Source organism: Sciurus carolinensis, chromosome 3 (genome assembly GCF_902686445.1).
Source record: "Sciurus carolinensis chromosome 3, mSciCar1.2, whole genome shotgun sequence".
NCBI classification, from domain to species: Eukaryota; Metazoa; Chordata; class Mammalia; order Rodentia; family Sciuridae; genus Sciurus; species Sciurus carolinensis.
Genome location: NC_062215.1, coordinates 1,146,953 through 1,165,952, shown reverse-complemented (window position 1 = coordinate 1,165,952; position 19,000 = coordinate 1,146,953). Strand labels below are relative to the sequence as shown.

Genomic DNA, 19,000 nt, shown 5'->3' with positions numbered 1-19,000 from the left:
ACAGGAATGTACCATGGCACCAGGTAGGAATGTTTTATTGACTTATTTTTAATATGTTTTTCTAAGTTGTAGATGGACCCCATACCTTCATTTTATTTATTTTATGCAGGGCTGAGGATTGAACCCAGCACCTCCATGTGTGAGGCACGTGCTCTGCTGCTGAGCTACAACCCCAGCCCTGGAATGTCTTATTTTTAACCTAACAATATCACACCTAACAAAACCGACTACTTTCTCCACAATGCCCAAGTCCCTGACGGTTTCCTGGGTCTCAGAGCTGCCTTGTTCCAACTGTTGACAAGCAGCCCGGTGTGGACCAAGTTCACACTGCCTACCTGGTCAATCCTACTTCTCTCTCCTTTGCTGTGCCTGAGCCACTTTTGTCAGGGAAATTAGGATGACTTGATGCATTGCCCACATTCAGGACCTGCAGAACTAAATCCCCAGGAGTCCTGCATGTCTTCTATACCCTGCACTTCTCAGGTGGGACAGAGGTGGTGCTATGGGCACTGCTTCTCCTCAGCACAGGGGTCTTCCTGTCCTATCTGTGCTGAGGTTCCAGAAGTCAGGCTTGTCTACGCTCTATCAGTGGGGACTGAACCAAGGCATGCTCTTTACCACTGAGCTATATCCCCAGCTGCTTTTTAAATTTTGAGACAAGGTCTTGTAAATTGCCCAGGATGGCCTGGGACTTTTGATCTTCCTGCCTTGGCCTCCTCAGTTGCTGGGATTACAGGTGTGTGCAACCATACTGGCTAAGATTTTTTTTTTTTTTTTTTGCAGTGCTGGGGATTGAACCCAGGGCCTTGTGCTTGTGAGGCAAGCACTCTACCCACTGAGCTAGATCCCCAGCCAAGATTTTTTTTTTTTAAAGCACTATTATGAACTTGGATGATTACATATTTGACAATGATTTTTTTAAAAAATAGTATGAATCATGAATGGTAACTTGAATGGCTTGTTTTAGAAACCAGAAGTAGATCAGGAGCTCCATTGAGGAACACGAAGTGTAGCCTTTTATAGGGCAGATGGGGAGATAAAGGAAGCATTAGACTGGTTAGTTAGTTATACACTGGGCTACATGGTAACCCTAGTTATCCTAGTTATATAACATTGTTGGCAGGTTCAGAATGGCTGAAATTAGCTGTTTTTCTTTAACTTGGGCAATTATAAGAAATAGCCAAAATAAAGTTCCACTTAGGTTAGTATGGCTTTGTTTACCTACAAGGCCCAGCTGTTTTGTCTGCTCAGGAAAGCAAGCCAGGATGAGGGAGAAGCTCACTGTGTGCAAACCAGAGCCATGGGCGGAAGGAAGAACTCGTCGAGGGGACGCTGGACCCTACGAGGCAATACAGGAGCACCAGTGCTCCAACACTGTGGTAGCAAATGCCCCTCGCCGGTTGGCCTGCACTATGAAAGCCAGGGGCACACCAGACACTGAAACTGTGCAAGTAAACAGTGTGGCCAAGGGCCAGGCTTCTGTCAGAGAGGAAACAGACAAGAAAAGGGGGCGCTGGGCATACAGCTCAGTCAGTAGAGTGCCTCGCATGTACAAGGCCCTGGGTTCAATCCCCAGCAACACCAAAAAAAGAAAAGCAAAAAGGGCAGGGCAGGACTACCCAGTGGCACTCGGGTGGTCAGACACCTGTAGGAACTCATGGTTTTCCAAAATGTACACATCCAGCCGTGTGTAGATGGTTTTTAGCACATGCTTCCTGTGCTGTGCCTGAGGGTCAGAGTAGCAAACGTGGCCAGTGCTGAGATCCTGGTTGCTAAATGCCAGTCTACAGGGAAAGGGACCAGGGCTCCTTGGAGAAAAGAACACGTCAGAATGGCACAGGCCACCTAAAAGAGCTCTACTGCCCAGAGATAAAGCCATTGGCGCAATAAAGCCCATCCTGACAACTAACCAACCAAATAAATGCTCGAGAAGGGACTGCTGCTTCTTAGATAAGAATTCTAATTAATAAGGGTCAAAGGAATGTGGAAAATATGAAAAACTATGACAATATCTGCACCCAAGATTCAGTAGATGCTAAAATTAGTGGAAAAAGATTGAAGTAACACAGATATTCACCTAAATATCTCATATTTCAAGATATTTTTGTTGTTGTTTTTTTAAAAAGGGCTCAGTGGTAGAGCATCCCTGGGTTCAATCCCCAGTACCTAAATAAATATATCTCACAGAAAGATTTTGGGATAAAGTTGCCTGTCTGCAGTCTTCTCTCAATTCATTCAGAAAAAGGAGAGAATAACAAACTGTGGCAAATCACCATCTGGGAAGTCTAGGCAGTTATACAGGAATTTTCGATAAATCTGAATACTAAAATTACACAGCTCTTCAAACATTCAGTTAAATAAACAGGCTGACATCAACAGAAGCATTGAAGAGAGATGCTAGATCACATCTCCAGCCCTTTTTATTTGAGAGAGTGTGTAGCTAAGTTGCTCAGCTGGCCTTGAACTTGGGCCCTCCTGCCTCAGCCTCCCAAGTAGTTGGGATTATAGGCATGTACCTTTGCACCCAATGAGCCACCTTTTTGTATTAAATTTAACAACACTGCACTTTCCTATACTGTGATAAAATACTGGACACAACATAAATGAAGGAAAAGTTTATTTTGGCTTCCAGTTTGAGTCTATGAGCTGTTGGCTTATTTGGGTCTATGGCAGCACAGTTTAGGATGGCATCCATAAGTGAAAAAAGAGGCCAGGGTCTCAAAATCCCCTTCAAGAATGTGCTTACAAAAACCTAATTTCCAAGTAGGCCCCACAGCCTAAGGTTCTACCAGCAGTTAATTGCACAACAGACTGGAGTACAGGCATTCATCAATATTCAAGATCGATTGTCTTCTAGGACCACAGGTGAAGGACACCAGGCCTGGCAACAAAATCAACATTTGAATCTATTTTGTTGCATTGATTAACACCAGTGGTGTTTAGTCCCATGAAGGCCATCAATGTTCCCAAGTGAAATCCTCTTAAGTTTCCAAAAGAAAAGTCTTCCTATAATAATTTCTATCTTATCCAGATTTGAAAAGGATTGCCAGGCACGGTGGTGCACGCCTATAAACCCAGCAGCTCAAGGATTACAAGTTCAAAGCCAGCCTCAGCAACTACTAAGCAAGACCCTTAGCAACTGTCTCAAACAAAAACAAAACTATTGTAAACGCTACTAACATTGGTCTAACAGCCACAAAGTTGAAAATAATTAAAATGCACATCAATGAACGAATTAAAAATGTGCATATTCAGGTCAGGCACAGTGGCCACGTCTATAACCCCAGTCTATAACCCCAGTCACAACGTTTAGGAATGAAGGTGGCACATGACACAACATGAAGAAACCTTGAAACATGTTGTCAAAGCAGCTAGATACAATTATTTTGATTCATTTATATAAAATGTCCAGAACAGGCAAATCCAGAGATGGAAAGTAGATTGCTTAAGACTGGGGAAATGTGGACTGACTGCTAGGGAGTGATGGAATGTTCTGGAATCTGACAGTAGTGCTAGACATGAGATCTGTGAATTCAGTGGAACTATATCACCTCTCAATAAAGTCCCTTCCAAGTCCGCCTTGCAGAAGGGAACAGCAAGACTTCCTTCCCCTGGGGAAGGTGGGAGATGGCTTGCTTTACATCCTCACCTTTTGTGCTGCAGCAAGGTTACTTCTTTAATTAAAACTCTACGATTTTTTTTTTTTTCAGGTTGAGGCAGTAAGATGGCAAGTTCAAGGCCAGCAACTTAGCAAGACCTTTCTCAAAATGAAAAAATTAAAAGGGGGGAGCGGGTACTGGGAATATAACTCAGTGGTAATGCACCCCTTGGTTCAATCCCCAGTACCCCACACCCCAACCAAAAATAAAGAACTGGGAGTATAGCACAGTGGTAGTACATTTACTGAACTTATGTGGATCCCTGGGTTCAAATCCTTGGGGCTAGGGACATAGTTCTGTGGTGGAGTGCTGTCTAACATGCATAGGCCCTGGTCTAATAGCCATACATGCAGCTCTTCCCCTAGCCAGACTGCACCCCTCTGGCTGGTGTCCTCACGTTAATGCCTCACGTCATCTGCTGCCCCCTACAACACACACACAGGGATCCTGGGCTGTTCCCACTCTTCCTGTGTTCTCACGTTGGGCCTTTTTACTTGCTATTCAGCCTCTCCCCGTTAGCTTTATTTCCACTGTCTGCAGGGCTCACAACTCCCCCTGTAGCTAGCTCTAAGACCAGCCAGGTGTTAGAGCGCCCTACCGTACCTTGCATGGTTTTCTTCCGTGGCCTCATTGGATACCCTGTACTTCACCTCCTTCCACTTTTTTTTGCAGTGCTGGGGATCGAACCCAGGACTTTGTGCTTGCAAGGCAAGCACTCTACCAACTGAGCTATCTCCCCAGCCCGCCCACTTTTTTTTTTTTTTGTTCCAGAGATTGAACCCAGGGGCACTCAGTCACTGAACCACAATGCCTAGCTCGTTTTATTTTTCATTTAGAGACAGGGTCTTGCTAAGTTGCTTAGGGTCTCACTAAATTGCTGGGGCTGACTTTGAACTCACAGTCCTCCTGCCTCAGCCTCCGGAGTTGCTGGGATTACAGGAGTGTGCCACCACACCCAGCTATCCTATTTTTTCTCTACTAGAATGCACTACAGTTCTGTTAGGCAGAGATTATTATTTTGTTCAGTGCTGTTTTCTCTGCTACCTGCAGCAGGCACTCATATTTTTGTTGGGCAAGTTAATAAACTTCATTTTCTTTAAATTCTTTTTTTTTTTTCTTTTGTGGTGCCAGGAATCGAACCCATGGCCTTGTGTTTGCAAGGCAAGCACTTTACCAACTTGAGCTATCTCCCCAGCCCCTTCTTTTAAATTCTAAAGTGAAAAGATCATATCACCAAATTCTTGAAAGGATGAGAGAGCTACAGAGAACACTGAGTAGAGTACAAGGTACAGGCCAGGACCTCAACAAGTGCTTGACAACTGCAGCTTGTAGCAGAAGTGCTGTTCAAGTCTGCCCCACACTGTGCTTCCACTTCCTACTTCTCCTCTCATTACCATACATCTCACTGTTTTATTTCCTACTTAAACTACCAGCTTGTTGAAAGCTAGATCAGAACTAATTTATAAGATGACCCTTTTGCAAGGTATAGACAGCAAAAGAAGCGATTATAATGCTGTCTGCATACAGCAACTGAACCACTGAATAACTGCACCCAGGGCCTGCGGTCAGGTCAGGTCTAGTAGGACTGGAACTCCAAAGGGAGGCGCCCCTCCTCGGTGCAGGGGTCTGGTAGGCCTTTGCTCAACTGCTCATGCATGCACCAGAGAGCCACCTCTAATGCCTGGAGTTGATGTCAGTGCTAGGTGCTGTGAAGTACCCCAAAATCTGGACTTGCTGTTTCTCCCCATTACTGGCCTTCCCTTCTTTCAGCACATCTGAAAGCCCAGTCTCACTCTTGCCCTGCCTGAGTCATGTGCCCTCCTTTGGGTCAATCACTGTAGTTCTCATGCAGCCCACAGGGCGACACAAGAACTGGGTCGCCCTGGGCAGCTGAAGGGCTCTGGCAGCCAACCAAACATCTGCAGCTCATGGTCTGAGGGAGGAACATAAAGCAGAAAAGCATGCAGAACACCAAGTTCATCCTTTCCTCCGACATTGTTGGGGTCAATGGTTCCCTCCTCCCGCTCCAGGCAGGAAACTGAGGCAGCACCCTCCAGATGACCTAGACTACTGCATGCACCTTGGTTTCCACTGCTCACCAGTGCATGCCACAGAAGAGCCCCAAATCTTCCCTGAAAAGCACCCAGGCTCAATGGCCCAGAGTGCACACGAGGGCTTCCTTGTGCTGCAGACTGGGAACACAGGTCTACTTCAGCAAGGAGGTGATCCAGCTCTTTTGCTCACCACTCACGGAAGCCAGTGGCCTCCAGATTGGCCCCACTAACAATAGTTACAAGTGGCCAGCCCTGTCACCCCCATGCCACCATCCTCTACCTCCTGAACAGCACCCATGTCCCCAAGGCACACACTAGTCACTGCTTTTGCAGTGTCATCTTCCTTATTTCCGCTTCTTCCAAAATTTCCCTCTGGGCCACTTCCACTTGCCAAACAGCTAACACAGTAAAGACGTCCAGTTCAAAGCAGATTCTCATACAGGACACCTGGATGTCTCTGCCCGTCTTCCATGTCTACCACATAGCCAGTCAGTGACTGCCACCTTCAGCCTGCTCCTTCCTGGGACATTCTCTCCACTGACACCCACCTACAGCACTGAGGCTGCACCTCACAATATGTCTTTCTTCCTTCCTCCCAAGAATGTCACAGCCCCCAGCCCTCCTCAGTCCTCCGCACTGGGCGCCACTCACCAAGTGCTCCTCTGCCTGCTGGGCAGGAGGTAGCAGGAAAGGTTGGTATGGCATGTGCCTACTCAGGTCTGCTCCAATACTCGGGACCAGCTGAGGCCACCTTCTCAGGGACAGCCTCACTCCCAACTGCATGAACTGCTTTGCCTCTCATTCTGATCCTCTGCCCTGACAACTAAAGTCAGACATGCAGCAGTCCTTCCCTGTACTGGACTAGGCTCCTCAGAGGTCCAGGATGAGTCACCTTGTTTGGTACTAGTAATGGCCCTGCCTGGCACAGGAAAAGGCTTTTCAAGTGGCTGCCACTGATTTTTAGTAGCATCACTATCACACGCACACACACACTTTCACACATGACTCAAGTCAGTCCAAACTCGAAAGCAGAGGTGGTCTGGGGCATGTGCCCAACAGACCTGCTGTCTACAGCAAGAAGCTTCAGTTCCTTAAGTGAATTCCCTCTCTAGCTTCAGTCTTCACAACACTCACCCATCCCTGGTCCTCCCGACCTCCCAGCAGAGTAAGATCTGAAACTGCCATCTCCATGCCCAACCCATTCTCAAAATGCTATCACCAACTTAGCATCAAGGCTATCCCTGTTGCCCTGCCCACTATTAAATGGAGGTTAGATTCTGCCTTGGCTTCCACTAGCTACTTGATCAAATACAGCCAGCTCTCCACATCCTGGTCCAACCACTCAAGGACGAAGATACTCAGGACCATTGTGAGTGCTGCCACAGATGCTGGATCACACGCAACTTTCTTTCCTAGCATTACAGGATGACAACCAGTAACAGCATTTGCCTTGTACCGGGCACAAGGAGCCTACAGACAACTTGGAAGTCATTGGGAAAATGTGCACAGGATCTGTGCACGCACAAAGCAACTGTATAAGAGGGACTTAAGCACCCTTGGATTTGGGTATCTGCACAACAACTGTACAAAATTAAGGGGGAACATGTATGTCCTGCTTACGAGGAGACCACACAGAACAGTCAGAATCTCAGAGCCCAGGTTTCCCTGCTACAGTGCAGAGAGGGGAAAGAACAGTCCAGCAGCATGCCATGGAAGAACTCGAACTGCACAGATGACCCACCCACCCTTCAGCTTGTGGCACAGGCAGAGTAAACAGGCAGCTCCAGGGAAGGGGCCACTGCTGCTCTGGTGTCTTCCCATCTATTGATTTAGGAGTAGTTAGGAAAGGTGGGGAAAGGGACAGGAGAGTGGCATCCACCACCTCCGGAACATTAGTTCCAACCCCGTGCCAGGCACCACAGATGGCTCTACTCTCCCTTTCCATAGGGCATACACCCAGCACTGCTAGGCAAGGGCACAGCAGCAGTGGGATGGATCAGACAGTTCCAGGTCTACACACATTTCTATTTTATTATGGCAAAGGTGAAAAACGTCACCTTCTCCACAACAGCAACCAGTAAAATTTATCCCAAAAATAACTTGGTACAAAACAGGTCTGTTTCAGAATTAAAAAAAAAAAAAAAAAAAAAAAAAAAAAAAAAAAAAGAAAAAGGAAAAGAAAAACCTTTACATGAGTTTTTAAATCCTATTTTAAAACATAAAAGAAACAAATCCGTCATTGGCTGCACAGCCCAGTTGCCACCCCCTCCCACCAGGGAGCAGGGACGAGACGTCTGGGTCCTGTTCCACGCGCGGTTTGCCCGGCTGCTTAACTGGTGTCCATCTGAAACAGAGGGAGGAGGTTCACTCAGGAGGACCTGGCCTCGGCCCCTTCCTAGCTTTGCTAGCCCCAAAGGACTTACTCCCCCACTGTGGCCTTGGTGGCCTGCTGGGACTCACCCTCGCATTATAGGCATCCAGCTGCGCGTCCAGCTCCTCCGCAGAGAGCTGTTGCTTTGAGTTCCTGCCGGTACCTCTGCCTCTTCCCCGGCTACCTCCACGGGTCCCTCTCCGGGTGCCACCACCACCAAAACCTCCGGAGCCACGGTTTCTAGTCATGCCACCTCTGTTTATGCTGGTGAGGAAAAGAGAACTCACTGACCTACCTGGAAGGCCTTGAGGGGGACGTGACCATACAACTCAAGCCAATCTCCACAGACCCTAGAGGCCATGGAACTCACCTCTGTACGGGTCTCCGCTGTGTGTCAATCTGTGATGTGACAAGCTGGATGTTCATGGGGCGGCCTGTGGCAAAGAACACAAGAAGGCTCACTCCAGAGGCTCTGAAGCCAGCCCAGGGGGCACCATACCCTGGTCTCCATGCAAGCTCTGGAAAGGGCCTTTGTGCGTCTCCAATGCCCCCAACAAGGGAAATGGCCTGGAGAGTCTGGTGGGAGAACAACGAATTGGCAACAACAACAACCCCACCAACACCTCCTCACTCCTTCTCAGTCCAGGCTAGGTGGGCTGTTTGGTCAGGTGTCCAGGGTGCTCATGGGTGGACAGGTGTGGGTGACCTGACGGAAGAAGAACAGGTACCTTTGTCTTTACGACTACAGCCCCGCACTCAGGTGTACTATGGCGGTTCTGAGAAGGCTTCACAGAAGTGAATCTTCCGGAAGGAGCTGAAGGAGGGGAGGGATGTAGCTTGCTGGATGGGGGTTCACAAGAGGTTGGTCCAGATGTGTGGGGCAGCATGAGAGGTGGCAGAATGGAAGAGAGAGACAAAGGGGCAAATGCAAAGTGTCCTCAGCCAGAGGGGCAACCCATATTCCTACAGGGACAGGTGCCAGCCCCAAACTCCACGAGCCCCACAGGCATCCTGGGCCCAGCCCCAGACTCACCATCCAAAGGGACACCGTTGTACTGTTTCATAGCCTTCAGGGCATCTGCTTTCCGTTCAAAGTGCACATCTGCTGTCCCTAAGCTGCGGCCAGAGCGATCATAGTGCACAGCCGCCTTCTTCAGCGTTCCAAATTCAGCAAAGAGTTCCTAGGAGTCAGAAAGGGCAGATGTTGGCAAGGCAGCTACACTGCTTTCCTTCTAGTGGCCCAGGGACAGTCCCTGCAAGTATGAATGCTTTGGGGACGCATCCCTGGCAGCCACCTACAAAGGGGATGGGGCAAAGGCAACAGGAACCAAGGGAAAGGATGGGCCAAGAGAAACAGCAACTTTGAAGAGCACCTGGGTCAGGAAGACTCCTGCCCATCTTGGGACCTGACATTTGTACCACCATGCAGGTAAAGGAAGCTACAAAGCTCCCTAGTATAGGGATTAAGTCATTACCTTTTTCAACAATGGTAAACAATGGTAAAATATGCCCAAGGGCTGTTTCACAAAACAGCAGAGGCCAAGAGCAAGGGAAACTGTCTAATAGACCAGGCCAGCTCAAAGTGCCCACTGCTTCTGGAGCCCTTATCCCAGCCCCTCCCCCAAGGGCAGATTCTGGCTGCTCACCTTTCCCTCTCCTCCTACTCAAGCCTGCCTCAAAGTCTGAGGTCAAGCGCGCCATGGAAACTGCCCTGACCTCAGGCAGGCTGGGAGTTGGAGAGGGAACCCAGAGTGTGGGGCTGCTCCGGCTGCAGGCACACAGCAGGGAAGTGGAGTTCACCAAAAGCGGTTTCCAGTGGATGCCAGAAACCACCTTAAAAAAAGTGTTGAGACACTGTGAGTGCTCACTGGCCTTGCTCTGTCCTCCCATGGCAAGGTCAAACAGCTGGGCTCTGGGAAATGGAACCCAGGGAGGCCCAGTACCCCAACCCAGCCATCTCCAATACTCATTCCTAAAGAGCTGTCTCTTCAGCAGAAAAACAACTTTACTTATTTATTTTGCACTGCTGGAGGTTGAATGTAGGGCTTTGCACACACTAGGCAAACACTCTACCACTAAGCTACAGCCCCAGTCCCACAAACAACTTTGAATGACTTTGAAGTCCAATCAAAAGGAAAAAAAAGTCTTCAACCAAAGATGGGTTTAAATGAACCAAGCTACTGACAAGATCTGGGAAAGATGATAAGACACAGTGCTCGAGGCAAGCAGGGCCAGAAAACACGGCTACCACAGCTTCTGTGCTTTGCTGGTCAGAGAGGAAGGACTTTCTTCTCCCCTTAGCTCAGTACCGCAGGCACGAGCTTTACGAAGCAAGCAGCCTCCGTGTTATCAGTAACGCAGGAACCCCGCACACTCGCCCTGTCTCTGTGCCCAGCAGGAGCTGGACGCCCTGGCGGAGGACTTGCACTCAGAAGCTTCAGCAGGAGAATGGGGCGTCCGGGTCACGCAGGGGTCCGCCTTCCCAGACTGACCCACGCGTCAGACGCCTCTGGGGTCCGCCTGCTAGACTGCCCTCACCAGTACAGCCGCTGGCCTTTGGGCAGCTGAGAAGGCGCAGGTCCAAGGCGGGAAGGGACGCGGGGCCACATCCCAGAAACCAAGTGTGCGTGCGGGGGAGCAGCGCGCGTCTCCTACCTGAATGTCGGCGTCTGACACTCCGAAATCCAGATTTGACACCAGCAGCTTCCCACCCGTCTCCACGCCGGCACCGCCCCCGAAGCCGCTGTCGAACAGGTCGTGCTGCCACTTGTCGGGAAGCTGTTTCGGCTGAAGGAAAAGCGCAAAACGGAACAGACCCGTGAGCCTCGCGGCGGGCGCCCCGGGCCGCTGCGCCACCCCGACCCTGCTTCGCGCGGCGCCGCCGGCGGGCGCCGAGGCGGGCCCGGTCCCCGCCAGAGCAAGCCCGGGACCGCTCGCCCATCTTCCCGCCGCCGCCGCCGCCACGAGGGCCCGTCGGGATCACACAAAGCGGCGGAAGAGCCCCCGCCTCGGGGCCGGGCCTCGCGGCGCGACTCCGTCTCCGCCCACCGCCCCGCGGACCGCACTCACGACTGCCGGGCCGCCCGCCCGCGCCCGCGCGGCCCCGCACTCACCCTGCTGTAGGGCGCCGGCCGGTTCCTGCCGCCGCCGCCCGCAGCGCCGCGGGCGATGGCCGGCCGGTTCCGCATGAGTCCGCCGCCTCGATTCACCCGCGCAGCGGCCTGCGCCCCGCCGCCACGGCCGCCCTGGGAGCCGGCCCTGCCGCGGCCCCGGCCCCCGCCGCGGCCACCTCGCTGGCTCCGGTTCAGCTTAATGATGTCGTCCAGAGACATGTCCATTTTGTCGGCCATGGCGGGCGCGGAATCGGGCCTCAGCTCCAGCCCGCGCGTCAGCACGCTGGCGCGTCACTTCCGGCGCCCCGCGCAGCCTTCCGGCGACGCGACCCCGGAGCGGCCGGGGATTGGCCACGGCGCGCGCGGGGCGGGAGGGCGCGTGCGCACTGGCAGCGGGGCTCGGCGGGCGCAGCTCTGGAGGCGCCGGCCGCGGTGCGGTCGTTTTTATACCTTCCCGCGCGGACGCCGGCGCCGCCAACGGAAGGGCGGGGCGGCGCGTGATTAGGCGGCGAAGGTGCGAGGGCGCGGGTGGGCGGGGCCTGGCGCCCCTCCCTGCCCGCGGGTCGGGGTCTGGGAGCGCAGGCCGGGGAGGGTTGCCCTCGGGCGACGCGCGGCGGCCGGGCCCAGCCCGCCTCCCTCAGGCCTGCGGAGTGAGCGACCACCACGCCTCGCCGGCCTCTCCTGTTGGAAACGCCGCGCGGCGTCGTGGCGACTTAAGGAGAACGGGCGCGCCCTTTCGCGGGCGCGGGTCTGACCACTGCCCAGGCGAGCAGGGCCGGCCTGCAGGCCCGTGCGCCCTGCTCGGTCGGGACGCGGCCCCCGGAGCTGCCCGAAGCGCCGAGCCCCGACCCTCGCGCAGCACTCCTACCTTGGTGCCCAAACGTTGTAGCCGCGCAGAATAACTTTATCCAGGTCATCCTCTTCCCTCGGCCCGCAGGCCCCGGCGCCATGAAGGTGAAGATTAAGTGCTGGAACGGTGTGGCCACTTGGCTCTGGGTGGCCAATGACGAGAACTGTGGGATCTGCAGGATGGCGTTCAATGGCTGCTGTCCCGACTGTAAGTGTCTCCTGCGCGCCCTGCTCTGCTGGCTCACCCGGGCCTCGAAATCCCTGGCTTTAGTCTCCTTTCCTGAAAACGGTTAGGCAGGTTGGGATCACGTCGGTATAAAGACCCGGTCAAAAGCCGGTGTGGTTCCTATCTGGTCCCTACTCCGGAGGCTGAGACAGGAGGATCGCTTGAGCCCAGGAGCTGGAGACCAGCATAGCAAGACCCGGCTCAGGAAGAGGAATAAGGACCCTGCCAAAAGTTGCCTTTTTTGCCTTTTATTGTAATCAAACTCAGACGCTGAGCATGTGTGGAACGAAGATAGAGATGTTTTAAACATTTTGTTTGAAAATTCTCGAACAGTGGAACAAAGACAGATACTTTGGACTGGGGATGTTGCTTGGTAGTAGAGCACGTGACTACCATGTGCAAGAGATACCCTGTGATCCAACCCCCAGTACTTCCCAAGAAAAAGGACACCCTTGCCTACCACTTTGAAGTGAATACCATGTTTGCTTTTTTGTGGCTAAGTATTTTATTTTTTCAGTACTGGGGATAGAACCCAGGAGCTCTTTAGCACTGAGCTACATCCTTAGTCGTCTTTCTTTTTAATCGTTTTATTTTGAGACAGGGACTCACTAAATTGCTGAGGATCTCACTAACTTGTCCATGCTGGCCTCAAACTTGTGATCTTCCTGCCTCAGCCTTACAAATTGCTGGTATTATAGGCCTGCACGGCCATGCCAGGCAGTGATGTTTTTAAACTATAAACACTTTAACCTTGTGTCTCATTTAACCACTATTGTAGCATCGGACAACATGACTGTCATTTTGGTTCTTGTTCTGTCATCTGTAGCTATTTATCCTTTTACCGTTGGGTGTTTTGAACGAAACATTTCAACATTGCTTCATTTTTCAGCCATTTAATCTAGAATAGCCCCTGTCTCTTACTACACTGCTACATGTTGTCAAGGTCTTTGGGTCATGGGGTTGGAGAGGTAGCTCAGTCGGTAGAGTGCTTGCCTTGTAAGCACAAGGCCCTGGGTTCAATCCCCAGCACCCAAAAAAAAAAAGGTCTTTGGGTCTTAAAAGTTTGGTGTGGTCCTTGTAGATGTCCCACCTTCCAGGCTTTACCAGGGTTTTTTTGTGGTATCATTTGTGTGTGTGTATGTGTGGTACTGGGGATTGAACCCAGGGGTGCTCTGCCACTGAGCCACATCCCTGACCTTTTTTACATTTTTATTTTGAGACAGGGTCCCCCTAAATTGCCAAGATTGTCCTCAAACTTGGTGATGCTCTTGCTTCAGTCTCCCATGTCACTGGTATTATAGGTGTGTGCCACCACACCCAGCTCTAGACTTAATTTTTACATCTGTCCTGGTTGAAAAGAAATTCCATCATCCAGGAGTTAATCCATGCTGATTTAATCAAATAGGTGAAATGTATTTTAAAATTGATTGGGAGTGTTGGCACATGCCTGTAAATCCAGCTTCAGCAACATAGTGATGCCCTAAGCAATTTAGCAAGACCCTGTCTCAAAAACTTAAAAGGGCTTGGGATGTGGCTCAGTGGTTAAGCACCCCCCCTGGGTTCAGTTCCTGGTACCAAAAAAGAATTTGTAAGCCAGGTGCAGTGGTACACTCCTGTCATCCCAGCTACTCTGGAGGCTGAAGCAGGAGGATTGTGAGTTCAAAGCCAGCCTCAGCAACTCAGCAAGACCCTGTCTCTAAATATATAAAAAAGAGGCTGGCGATGTGGTTCAAGACCTGGGGTGTGGCTCAGTGGTAGGCCATTTACCTAACATGGGAAGTAATTTATTTAAAAATATTTGCAGTAACTTCTGTGCCTTTTCTGGCCTTCCCCACAGGCTGGGCATGGGCAGTTGATCCTATGGATTGAAGATGGCTATTGAACCCAGAGCTGCTAGACCCCACAGGGATGGACTCACACATAGCCTCAGAGCCCAGCCTGCAGCATGCCAGGGGGGGTCCTTGACTGGGGCATGCAAACAAGGTCTTTGCAGTTGAACACTCAGCATTTCATGCTTGCGCAGTGTGCTGAAATTTTGTTAAAACAGGGCCAATTGACTGTAGACAATAGGGAATTCAGTCCAGTGCTTGGAGTTGTTGATGGTTAAGTTAGAGGGAGCTGATTTTAATGTGCAAAGTGTTTGACAAGTCTAATGTGCTTTCTGGATAGGTTAACTAGTGCCAGATTTCTTGCTAAAATTGAACACCTGTGGGCAATCCATAGTGACTAAGGCAGTAATAAATCTGCACATCCCAGTGGGGCCTGGGTTAAAGCAGTCTTGTTGAGAGATGTTTTAATTAAAAATACAATTTCATCAGGACACTAGCAGGCCCCCACGTGAGTCATCCTCTGTACATCCAGTCATCAAATGCCCAGCAGGCTTCCTACCAAGATCTCACTGGAAGGAGCAGTTCCTTCCTCCACAGCAGCCCTCCCACCAGGGCCAACTGGGTGCCCACAACTCTAGGCTCACAGGCTGTAACCCTAATTTGAAAGGGGTGACCTTGTGGAAAATTCTAATGTTGGACAAGGCACTGTGGGGAGACTGGGAGTAGGTGTGACAGAACTGGTACCAGAGGGTGGGTTGAGGGCAGCGAGATTTAGCTCCTCATTGCCAGGCTAATTGGGGCAGGACCAGAGAGCATTGCTGTGCTCTGATAGAACCTGCACTTCAATGGGGTTTCCCAGGTCCTTAGAAATCAGGACTTCTGTTTCTCTTGATAGGGAGTGTCCCTCTCTGCACAGGGGAAGCATTTCCAGGCCCACAGGTTGGGTGTCTGCATCCTGTTCCCCTATCCTTGGAGCTGCAGGTGGGAAGACGAGCTGGCCCTTAAACACCAGTGTTCCCAGGATACGTGTAGCTCACTGAATCCCTTAAGTCTAGGGAGGGGATCTAGGTCCCTGCCCCTCCTGCCTTGTTAAAGACAAATAGCTCACTACTCAGATTGTCTTCTTGGCACCTTGACCAGTGATATTCCTTCTGGGTATCACAGTGGGTCAAGAAGCCACAGATGGTCCTCAGGGCCTGTGAGATCAGATGTTGCCCTTTCTGCCCAACCTCTAAAGTCACAAGGGTCCTGGTGGGCCAGCCAGACTTCTTCCCTCTGAGGGGGTTGCTAAGCTCCTCTCTGCTTCACTTGGGGAGGGGGTCTGTTGCTGCAGCACTTGGTGAGGCCTGCAGATCTTTGTAGGGATGAGCTGTGTGAGAATGAGTCTAGTCACATTCCTGATTTCTGTTGTTTTGCACAGTGGATTGAACCCAGAGGCACTTAGCCACCAAACCATATCCCGAGCCTTTTTTTAAATTTTTTTTATTTAGAATCAGGGTCTCACTGAATTGCTTAGGGCCTTGCTAAATTGCTGATGCTGGCATTGAACTCAAATCCTCTTGCCTCAGCCTCCCAAGCTGCTGGGATTACAGGCATGCCTGACCTGATTTCTGTCTTTGAAACACGAGACAGGAGAGGTTCTGGTCTGGGGCAGGAGCCACAGCCTGATGTCCTGGCACCCCTGCCAGGCTTGCCACATGCTCTGTATAGCATGCCTGAGAATGCTGGGCCCTCCCTAATGCTGTACCCTCCTGGCCCTCCCACAGGTAAGGTGCCTGGCGATGACTGCCCGCTAGTGTGGGGCCAGTGCTCACACTGCTTCCACATGCACTGCATTCTCAAGTGGCTCAACGCACAGCAGGTGCAGCAGCACTGCCCCATGTGCCGACAGGAGTGGAAGTTCAAGGAGTGAGGCGCCCATGCTGCATCTGGAGCCCCTTTCCCCCAGTGCCATGCCTGGGCTTAGCCCTCTTACCCAAGATGGCCTCTGAGTCCCCTCTTCACAGTGGAGCCTGATGGCCATGGTCTGGGGACAGTCCTTGGGCTGTGACAGGGTTGAAACAAGGACTGGAACCTGTTATTTTCCATCACAATGCTGATGCTTTTATTCAATAAGTAAAACTCATTAAAGTACCTGAGCCTTGCTGGAGGCCTTGGTTGCCTGTCTTCTTGGCATATTGATGAAGCTGCAATGTTTTGATATGAAAACTCATGAATAAACATTTTGATGAAACACCCTGAAGCCCTCATGGAACCTGAGTCACAGTTCTGGGAGGAGGAGTAGAATCATCAAAGAGCCTGAGGCAGGTTGTGCCTGAGTAGAGGCCCTGGAATAAGTCTGCACCGGCAGGGGAGACACAGGCCATGGCCCATCAGTGGGCTTCTAGGGGGCAGGAAGATGTCTCTGAACAAGTTCTGGTAGTGTCCAGATGGGCTGCAGATTGCCATGGTATTCTGTTCTCATGGACCCTTTTCCTTTGTTCAGACTGAAGGCCAGGTCCAGTGTAGGCCCTCAACATCGGGATGTCTTTAGGTGTCACAAGGAAGGATAGCCCTCGGGAGGCTCCTCTGGTCCCCACAGCTAAAGTTCAGCAGCCATGGCGGGGGGGGGCAGTGGCCCAGCCCTGGAATGTTGGGCAGCTCCTGGGCGAAGGTGAATGTGGACTGCGTTCTAGTAGCCACTGGAATCCTTCCTGTACTGTTCTTAGTAACTCCTACCTTCATGGGCTAGGAGCCCTTGCCCAGTATGAGCCAGTATGGTGCCTCGCTTCTGGAAACCTAATCTAGGGAACCTGCTCTTCTGTCCCTGTCCTCTGAGAAGCATCTTCTGAGACAGGAAGTGGCCACCTCAGGCTCACATTTGGGTTTCCCCTTGTTATCCCTGAGTTGCAGTTGGGTCCTTTCCTCAGGGTCAGCTCCACCCATCTCTGCTTTGCTCACCAGACCTCCCAGAATGTTGTTTCAGGAGATTACAAACCTAGGATTCACCCTGAGCCCATATTCCCACCCTACACACGGGGCTTTAATTCCTGCCCTTTTATCCCATTGTTCTGCTGCCTGCCTTCTGTCAGAAAGTCAAGACCCCTGCAAAGTCCTCATCAAACCCAGTATGTGACATTCTCTCCCTTAGCCCTCTGTCCAGGAAGGCAAGAAACTCCTGTGGGAGGGTCACCCCACTGGTCTTCAGACTCTTCCCAAGCATCCCCTCATCTCCCTGGGGGGACCCCTTCTTTGTCCCCCACCTATTCTAGGCAGGGACTATGTCCTGTTCATAGCCTTGGCCCTGGCATGTTCAGTACATGTCTTGAGCTACTTCTGGGCAGTCTCCGTATCTAGTGTTTGAATATATGTTTGCTGAATGACACAGAGAAGGCTCCAAGTGCACACACAGGTGGAAGTATCTCTGAGGCCACCATCCAGGGTCAGAGCTGGGCAGGGAGGGGCCTGGGGTCTGTAATCCCTTAGTCTGGTCTTCCCAAAGTTGGATCCTGGCCTTGCTACCCTCCTTACAGGATCCAGCCTGTAACAGAACCTTCCACAATAGACATGAAACAGACCGTAGTCTCCCATGCTCGACCCAGGGACCTTGATGCTTGTGGTCAATAATTGTCGCAGGGGGTGGGGGGAAATCTAGCTCAGTTGGTAGAGTGCTTGTCTTGCATGCACAAGGCCAGGGGTTCAATCCCGTGCACACACACACACACACACACACACAAAATTGTCAGTTCCTCTTGAGAGGGAGAATTTGCCCCTTGAGTACTATGCAGGCGTAGCCTCGGGAGTACTGAGGAGTTGGTGGGGGTGACTCTTTGGGTCATTTGGGGGTTCAGTGCAATCAGCCCAGGCTGGACGAGGTCAGTGGGAGGGTCAGCGCGCCTCAGCACGATGCGGTGTTGGGGCTCACCGAAGCCTCCAGCGTGCCGTATGCCTGCGGGGCGCTGACGGGTCCTCTGAGCGCACAGCGCCTCAGCCCCGCACCTCGGGGCCCCTCCCACCCCGCTCCCCAAGGTGGATATAAGGCGCGGCCAGGCTCTGCAGCTACACCCCGCCGCCCCAACCTGCCCGCCGTCCGCATCCTCATGGCCCCGCGCGCTACGCTGGTAGCCCTGGCCCTGGCGCTACTTTCGCTACTGGTGCCGCGGGGCCTTGCCTGGTACAAGCCGGCGGCGGGGCCCAGCCATTACTCGGTGGGCCGCGCCGCGGGACTACTGTCCGGCTTCCGCGGATCCCCGTTCGCGCGGCGCTCAGAGTTCGCCGTCGAGACGGGCCCCCAGCGCCGCGCCAGCGCCTCCTCGGAGCAGCGGCCCAGACTGCGGAGCCTCGTGAGTGAGCGCAAGCGGGCGGCTGGGGCCGGTGGGTGCGGGCGGCCACTTCAGCCTCCACCCCCCACCCAGGCCGTGTGCGTCAAGGACGTCACCCCGAACCTGCAGAGCTGTGAGCGCCTCCCCGACGGCGGCGGCGGGACCTTCCAGTGCAAAGCGGACGTCTTCCTGTCGCTGCGCGCCGCCGACTGCCGCCGCACTTGAGTCCCAGACCCCAAATCCCGACCTCGCTGGCCCCGGTGGGTGCCCCCAACGCCCACTGCCTGCTCCGGGACCCCCTAAGCCTGCCGCGCGGGATGGCACTCCTAATCCTCCCTCCCTGGCCCAGCCTGGCCGTGCAGTAATCAGCTAAATGAATAAAGAAGTCAAGTCAGTCTTCAGAGGGAACTGCTGGAGGGGTGGGGCCCGAAAGTCTCCTAGACTGAACAAATGCAGCCCTGGTGGCTGCCTGACCCAGTACACTAGGGTTCCTGCTAGGGTTGCCCCAGGTACTCCTCTTCTCTGGTCAAGCTGGCTGGGCCTTTCCAGGTAAGGGGTGGGCCAGAGCCCCCAGGTGCTTCAGGAGGGAGTTAGGGTA

General features: G+C 52.3%; 3 protein-coding genes across 3 annotated transcripts; 2 read left to right on the top strand and 1 right to left on the bottom strand.

The window, feature by feature from the left end:
- Nucleotides 1-7,905: 7,905 nt before the first annotated feature.
- Alyref (Aly/REF export factor) lies at nt 7,906-11,604 on the bottom strand. Its single transcript, XM_047544238.1, has 6 exons — nt 11,198-11,604; nt 10,740-10,871; nt 9,118-9,265; nt 8,455-8,518; nt 8,174-8,348; nt 7,906-8,057 (listed from the first exon to the last, which is right to left on the bottom strand). Exons 1-6 carry the CDS (start codon nt 11,432-11,434, stop codon nt 8,043-8,045), a joined length of 771 nt encoding a protein of 256 aa, XP_047400194.1. The 5' UTR covers nt 11,435-11,604; the 3' UTR covers nt 7,906-8,042.
- Anapc11 (anaphase promoting complex subunit 11) lies at nt 11,555-16,246 on the top strand. Its single transcript, XM_047544241.1, has 3 exons — nt 11,555-11,711; nt 12,135-12,254; nt 15,868-16,246. The coding sequence occupies exons 2-3, from the start codon at nt 12,146-12,148 to the stop codon at nt 16,011-16,013; spliced, it is 255 nt and encodes an 84-aa protein (XP_047400197.1). The 5' UTR covers nt 11,555-11,711; nt 12,135-12,145; the 3' UTR covers nt 16,014-16,246.
- A 1,934-nt stretch (nt 16,247-18,180) lies between these two features.
- Nucleotides 18,181-18,791, top strand: Npb (neuropeptide B). The gene has a single exon (XM_047544239.1). The coding sequence runs from the start codon at nt 18,181-18,183 to the stop codon at nt 18,625-18,627; it is 447 nt and encodes a 148-aa protein (XP_047400195.1). The 3' UTR covers nt 18,628-18,791.
- Nucleotides 18,792-19,000: the final 209 nt, after the last annotated feature.